This window comes from Amblyomma mixtum, chromosome 6, assembly GCF_055824585.1.
Source record: "Amblyomma mixtum isolate Tamu chromosome 6, ASM5582458v1, whole genome shotgun sequence".
Taxonomy (NCBI): Eukaryota; Metazoa; Arthropoda; class Arachnida; order Ixodida; family Ixodidae; genus Amblyomma; species Amblyomma mixtum.
This window is the reverse complement of record NC_143017.1, coordinates 137,683,417-137,691,283: the sequence shown is the minus strand read 5'-3', so window position 1 is coordinate 137,691,283 and position 7,867 is coordinate 137,683,417. Positions and strand designations below refer to the sequence as shown.

Sequence of the window (7,867 nt, the reverse complement as noted above, 5' to 3'; positions counted from 1 at the left end):
CAACGGGAGAGGCCTTTCTCCTCACATGAATGTAACTTGGCTGATGATCATGGCAATGCCGATGACTACGGTGATGATGAAGTTGTAAGAGAGAGGGATCGCGCGCACCGCTGGTGTGCAAATAAGATCAGAATAAGAGTGAAAATGTGTCATCGCTACTCATGCGCACGAAGCATATGAAAGTGCACGTAGCAGCTCGCCCATATATCAGCGCTCACAGGCTCCTCTCACCGATGCCTTCGAAGAAGCCCATGACAAGACCCATGGTAGTCGCTTCTGTCCCAGGTCGCGCCACCTCCTCGGCGTACGATGGAATGGCCGTGAAGAAGACACCGAGTGCCAGGCCCAGCAAAAGCTCCACGGTGAGGGTCACCCAAGGATCCACAATGATAGAGTACAGAGCAAAAGAGACCGCCATAGAAATCAGTGCAGCTCGCAGCACGAACACATGACCCGCCTTGCCGATGGCCCATCCAGCACACACAAACACCGGCAGCTCAGCGAAGCTGCGCACTGCCACTGAAGCACCCATCAGTCCCGACGAGGCACCGAGGTGGTCCAGGTACCAAAAGTGGTACTGCCACACGATACCCACGAACACGCCGCCGATGGTAGCGTCCAGGAGCAGGAACCACACACGGCTGTCCTTGTAGACGAGCCGAAACACGTCTTTGGCGATGTTCTCGGTGCTCTTGCTTTTTCTGACGTCGCAGAAGAAAATGCACACGGTGTCCAGAAACATCAACGCCGCGGCAAGGTAGAAGCCGGCTGAGTAGTCAGTGGCACTCGTCATATCACCGTTTGCTTTGTTAAGGACATCGATCAGGTACCCGCTTCCAGCGGCGAATATACCCCAGCCGACCGTGCCCCAGAGTCGGTGCAGGCCAAACCGCGCCTTGGAGTCAGCGCCTTCGCTTTCGAGAAGCTCGAAGCACCCAGTATCTGTCAGAGAGTTGGCGCAGCCAATAGCTGCGTAGTTGACCGTCACGAAGATGCAGTATAACCAGAACACTGCTGTGATGAGGACAGATTGAGGAGCTGGTTCCGCACTGTGGTGACAGAGTATGCGGCAGCTTCCGGAGGAATTTTCGACTTCTTTCGGAAAGCTTAAGGTTAGGTTCATTTCACTGACTTTTGCGAAAAAGTCTGGACTCTGGCCTAGCGGGTGCTTTAAGGACTGGTTAACGCAAAACAAGTTGCATGACACTACCTTCTCAGTTGGCCACGTTAAGTTTAGTTCAGCCAGAGGTATGACGCGAGATCTACCAAGGACTCCTCCTGGGTCTATCGGAACTGACAAATTGATGGAACGCTCGTGCGATGTCAACCTTTGGGAGACGACGGGCAGAAAATTTATTGCGGCGAACGTAGCTGTTATGCAGAGCAGGAAGGAGAAGATGACGACCTTGATCTGTTTGGAGTGGTCCACGATAGCGCCGAAGATGGGCTTCGAGGCGGCAGAGAAGAAGGGCGCCACGGTGTAGATAAGACCCACTTCAACAGCTGATACTCCTCGGTCCTTGATCAGGACGCCGATAAAGGGTAAGAATCCAGAAAGGGCTGTAAGCAGATAAAGGAAGGGCGTGCTAAGAAAACAGGGTGCTGTCTGAGTACGCAGGTTTCCCAGTATGTACATACAAGTTCTGTTTTGCCTACAGGGCAAGTTTTCAGCGCTTTTCTGCGTCTCTGGTAGAACTATAATGTGCCGCGTTCATCATCGAGCAAATGCATCGTGCGTTATGGTTTAGGTTAAGACATTCGTCCGTAAAGTCCTCTGACTGAACCTCGCTGAAATTGGGTCCAGATTGCGGCTAGTCACCGTTTACAACCATTTATTATTGTCTTAGATGACGGCCCCCTGGTCCAACGTCGGTTCATGACTGTGCTGTTTGCCTACCTGAAAATCTCTATCGAGGTCATTATCGAGGAAAATCTCTGACGAGGTTATTTCGTGATCAGGCCATATATCGTGTGGCCTAGCACCAAGTCTATCTCATTCTCGCAAATCACTTAAATTTGGTCTGCTGGCTCAAGCAAGGCTTTATGCAGCGTACGCATTCCTGCACTTTGTCTCTGACGTCATCGTACATCCCCCCCCCCCTCTTTTCCGCACCACTCTGCACCTTTTTCGCACTGCTTAACGTTCAACTCCTCAATATGCAGTCCAAAGCCACGGGATGGCTTAGAGTAGTTAGTAAAGTACGACATCTCGTACGCGTGGTTTTTAAAGTCTGACTACTCGTATTCTCTGTTTGATATGTCTAGTATTTGTTTTTGAGCATCCGGAAGGGTCTAAGGTAACGTACGATAAATCGATGACAACTGGCGCTTTGCGCAGGTAAGGTCGATAAGAGTGTACTCTATGTCGGCAGTTGCAATCCTCTGTAGTCTTCTTGTCCATTGTTGGTACCCTTTTCTGTCGCAGCTGGTCTTCTGTGTTTTCTCCCTCTGAGAACTCCCACTGTTATGAGACATGCGGAAATAAACGCAGAAAAACAGAGATTTATCGTCACTTAAGTTAATCAAGTGTAGATCTGTACGTCTTCTGATGGCGATACCGTACGTAACAAGTTGAGGCTGTAGTGCAAAAATATGTTGTGGAATAACAACCCAGGTATAACCGAACATTAGAATAATGTTATAAAAACGTTGTGTATGACGCAGTAAAGTTTGATATTTGATTGTAACGTTACAATGATGTTATAAATTAACAAATAACTTTGTACATATACCATATTTCTTCACTGATCGATATACAAAAAATATTAGTTACTCATTAAAGGTAGACATTATTGTAATCATGATATATAAACAATATTATAATGTCAGAAAAGAAGTACTTTTTATGTTGCATCATAAACATTAGTGTAACGTCCAAAATTGACATTTGTGTTAGTGTAATCTTCTAAACGTTATTGCTTTATTCAAAACTATAAAACCACATTACAAATACATTTCCAGTTTTCCAGCATTGGGCCCCAGAACCTTTCCCACTGTTCTTATAGCAAATTTAAGATGCTTTTAAACAAGCAGTGCTTTGCAGCCAATTCTCTTTCGTTGTGCCTGCCATGATTGCATGCACAGCACCATTATTAAGTTAGAAAGCTTTTCTTATTAGCCATTCGCAACTATCACTCATGGGACACACCTCAGTAGTGGCTATAGTATATAAGCTCGACTCCAGTTGGAGCTCAAGTGTCGCCTTCGTTGTTGGTCCTTGTACTTCGTTAAGTTCTATTAAATTGTATGCCTTCCATAGGTACCTGCATGCTCGTGCAGAGTTGCTTAACCATTTGCGAAAATGTTACATTGCGTTGTTTGAAACATGTTTAAATAACGTTTTGGGAACGTTATTTCAACACTTATTACAGAACATGACACATTACGGCATTACAGAAACGTAAGAAACAACGGACATTAGCAACATTTAATTGACGTTTGAACATAACAAAAATGGAAAAGACGTGGCATTGTTGTAATGCTTCGGTGCAACCTGGAAACTGACACATTACCGTGAAGCTGCGTTCCGCATTGCATCGACAAAAACATTTTCTGTTCGTTTACATCACCGCTTGACTGCCACTGCTCAAGAAGATCAATGAGCAGTTTAAGGTACATGACCCCGAACAACCCTTTGCGTGAGCTGTCTCAGTCCATTTTGCATAAGTAAAACGCAGCACTTTTTAGAGCTTGTTTTTGACCTACTCCTCACTTGCTATCGTCATCCGTCGTTGTTGCAAGTTTAACGGCTTCCTGTCTGCGACAGCGGGTATTACTGGTCGCTAAAAAAAGATGCGGTCGTCCCACTAGCGAACAGCGAGATATCCTCTGCTTCCACATAAACTCTAGACAAAGCGACTGGTGTCGCGGCGGACGTGAAGCCTTTAGTACCTCACAAAGAGGAGCAAAGAACGTCACGCAATCAAGCGTAAAGCCACCGACAAAGTGGCGTCCCAGACACTCACCACCGTAGTAAAAGAAGTAGTGCGCCTTCATGGGCAGCTCTTTCAGGTTGACGGTAACCATCGCGAGAAGAACCCTTTCGACGCCAAGGAGAAGGCGTGTCCTGGAGGTCGGATGAAGATTCACTCACGGGAGTCGTTACTTCGTTGTATTCCACTACTTCCTTTTATCGTTTTACTACGCTCTCGATGACATCATTTCACCTTAAATTTGGTACCCGCAGGAGTCGTCGCCGGCCATCGCGTGATCTTGGGATAGTGAAGCCCGTGGCGACGTCTTCGGAGGCGCAGCGGTCCAGATAAAGCGGCCGTCACAGGTCGACGGGTCCGGTTGAAGATCCATGTCGAAGCGAAAGGGCGAAGAAAACGAAGCTGAGATGCCAGACTTGAGTAGAAGACGTCAGTCGTCGTCCTTCGTCTCCTTGCACTTGGCTCACTCCCGCCACCGTCCGGCTTCGCGCCACCGTACTTTTCTTATCGCGCTGTCTACTACCTCGTCCGTGCTGCTTCTCCTGCTGCTCTTTCTACCGCTGCCTCACGCGCGCGCGCGGGAGCCGTTATCTGTCAAGTCCGCCGTCTCCAGTTGTTCCACTGTTTGCTTGCCCGCATTCCTCTTTTTTTTTCTCTCTCTCTCTCTTTCGCCCCCGCCCACCCTCTGCCAAGACACCGCAGCCACTCTCGGCTCCTGCGCCGAGGCTCCTCAGCCAATTGCCCAACGCTCTAGACGGTGCATCGCGCTCGAGGCTCGCGAAAGCCCTCTGATTCACCGTGCGGAAACGTGCGCCTAGCAGCAACAGCGCTTTGCCCCCGGTTTTCGCCAGCTGACGACGCTGACGCTTGCGCAGTCTCTCGCCCGAGGGCCTTTTTCCTGCCGTTTCCGCCGTCGGCGCTTTGCGTTCGTTCGCTCCGTCGTGCCGACGAACCCGTACCCGGCCAGCTGTTCGCGAGCTCGTGTACCGGCTTAGCGCCACGCGGCCGAGAGCTGGCGCTTCGGCGCGTCAGCGTTGTTGTTAGGCGCGAGGAGCAGCTCGGCGACTCTGGCCGGAAAGAACTATTACCCAATTTATTAACCGCAGGTAGAGCAAAAATAGTACGCGTCTACGTGAGAAAGCAAGCGAGGTGGGCTGAGAAAAGCGTTAAGGATGAGCCTTCTGCAACTAGGATATTGTAATCGTCACATGCTCACTCTTTCGATCTCCCTTTAGATCTCAGCTTCCTGTGTGATAGCGTAGAAGCCTTGTGAAAAACGGCACTGGTACAGCACTTGACGGAGAAGGTTCGCTGAATGTGCGTTTTCAACAAGTCCTATACTTTCTGGGCTTACTATAGACAGCGCGCAGTAGAGGTTTTGCAGCTTCTCCTACTTGCACGCAGTACGGCGGCTCGGCTTTTGTGTCTCGCCAGCTGTGGAGGCCGCAATGGCGATATTTTTTTCAGGGAAACAGAAAACGCTGACATCGGTTTATGAATATCGTGCTAAGGTCTATGCAAACTTTATTTTCTGACTAAACAGGTCAAGTACGGCATTTATAAGAACCACAAAAGGAGGGGGGAGGGGGAGTAATGCACAATCAGCAGAATATATCAAGTGCAGTATGACTACAAAAAAATTTCTTGCCGCTGATGGATCGCAAATTCTCAAACACAGTTAAAACTTACAAATGGAAAAAAAAAAAAGGTTTTCACAGGCTGAATATACACAGATCAAGTTAGGTAAACAAGCAAAACGTACTGCATTAAATTGATAAGAGCAGACAATACGCCTTTTTACGGCAACCTAGGTATGTTAAAGGTCCCGCTTGAAAAGTAAATTCATCAACACTGGTCACTACGTTGTGAGGTAACGAATTCTAGTCTGCGGCTGACTGCTTATGGAGAGGCCTGCTGTGACATCTCAAAACCACTACAATGAAAATAACTTTCAACGCCTTTGTATACAAGTATGCCGATGTTTCAAAATAACGCCTGTGTAGTAAACGTTGCAGTTACGCTGTTTGATTTTTTTTTGTTAACATTCTTTTTCTGTTTACTACATCGTCACTGGACGAACTCCCGCGAGGACTAGTGTGCTGATACAAGTCTGGGGATGCAGATTGTGAGCGGCAGTGCTGCTTCCTGTCCATAGATACGAACGCGATAGCTGTGTCTTTCTCATCGACTAATTTCGTCAAGAATTATTTTATTCTGTCGTTTAATCAAATGTTTAATTACAAAGTGGCGATATAGGGGTAGTAATACGGATGCGAGAGGGCTTATATCAAACGTAGACGGGCAGTCTCTGTTGCGAACTCAAAGCAGCGGTTATTCTTCTACCGACGTTCCGTACCGATGCCCGGAAAGTCCGCACAGAGTTATTTTGTCGTTTCCCGAGTGCAGTGAATTTCGTGCTGAGGCAGCTCTCTCTCTCCGGCTCGGGAATTCGTTGCGTGCAGACGTTTCGGAGCAGCGCTCCGCTCTCCGCAAACGACGCGAGACCTCGCGGGAACATTTTGCCGCGTCCCGTCCGGCCTCGGAGCTTCTCCCCTGCCCTGACGGGGGGGGGGGGGGGGGGGACATTCACTCGTAAATTTGCATAGTAAGTCAGAAGACCGCGATCCCTTAGCGTATTTTGTTGCTAGCTGGCGTTATTGTTATTGCAGCAACAAACGCCTGTCGTGTCAGCCAGTGTCGTCTTTCCTTTGTTTCCCGCCGTGGTCGGCGTGCGCCCGGTAGCGCTCACGATCACGGGGTGAGGACGGTGGTCTTTTACGGTCAGCCGTGGTTGAAAGCACAGACTTATGGGTGGGTTGGTGTTGCATTGCAAACCGCGTACGAGCAAACACGAACGAGGGCAGAGAAAGACGCAGACAACAGAAGCGCTCACTTTCAACCAAACGAATTATTAGTTGGAAGTGAGCGCTTGTGTTGCCTGCGTCTTTCTCTGTGTTCGTGTGCGCTCGTACGCGGTCTTCAAAGCCCCGGTTAAGCAGGGAAAACGTATTATCCCTCTGTTTCAATCCACCACAACACATCACTCAACATAGCCGTATGTCAAAGCGGCGGTGCACGCAGAACAGGGCCGATGTAATTGAAGATAAGTATGTGATGAGCCGATTAAAGGTCCATACGTAAATAGTGCACACTAGGTAATATTTCCAGGCTTTGTCTTTTCTTGTTTTCTCAACAGAACTGTACTGGGGGCTCACAAATTCAACGGAGCACACAAGCGGTGTGAAAATTGCATCGCGGCACTCTCTTGCTGCACATCCAGGCAGTGCAGATAGCACGCAGGATGTACAGCACGCGCGAAATGAAGCGCGGACAGCATAATGAAACCGGAAGCGGAAGGAAGAGAAGATTTCAGCTGAAGGAGAATGATATTAGTGCATTTAGTTTTCATTTCGAAGGTTCGAAGACCGGTGGAAGTTTTCGTGAACCCGGCCTTTATTTCTTCTGTCGAACGTGTTCATGTTTCAGCTCTCTTTTTCGCGCTTCATTTGGCGTTTATGGTACAATTGGCGGACTCGGGCAATACTATTGATTTTTTCACAGGCAGCACTGCTTCCAGCAGCTGTGTACCAGGAGTGATTTTAGCACTTCGTCTAAGTATTTATTACTGGCATCCGTGCCAAACTGAAATAAACTCGGCTACGCTGGCATCACCATGTTCCCTAAGAGCGCTACGAAAAAAGTGGCTGTGGCTCAACTCATCTTTGCCAGAGCGAAAGCTTTGTCAGCAAGCACTGTAATTATATTAGTGAGAGCAAATCACGTGATGCATCCTGTGCCACAAGTGCAAGAGCGAGCATCCAGAGCGTTAATTTTTATTTGCGAGACGCGATAACCGTCTGCGGTAGCCATCATCTGCAAGTTGGGCTAGCCACAGTTGCCAGAAGCGTCAGTGTTCACCGCCGAATACACCTTCC

At 48.5% G+C, this 7,867-nt stretch overlaps 1 protein-coding gene across 2 annotated transcripts in view; it reads right to left on the bottom strand.

Annotated features, from left to right (window-relative positions):
• LOC149340532 (major facilitator superfamily domain-containing protein 6-like) overlaps positions 1-4,582 on the bottom strand; it is an 8,267-nt gene extending 3,685 nt beyond the window's left edge. The window contains exons 1-3 of one of the 2 annotated variants that reach the window (XM_089549343.1): positions 4,167-4,582; positions 3,966-4,066; positions 232-1,560 (exon numbers count right to left, since the gene is read on the bottom strand). In XM_089549343.1, coding sequence (XP_089405469.1) covers positions 232-1,560; positions 3,966-4,026 — 1,390 coding nt within the window. In that variant the 5' untranslated portion in view covers positions 4,027-4,066; positions 4,167-4,582. Of the gene's footprint in view, positions 1-231; positions 1,561-3,965 lie in introns of both variants that reach the window. The other variant, XM_089549342.1, reaches the window with a different exon arrangement.
• Positions 4,583-7,867: the final 3,285 nt, after the last annotated feature.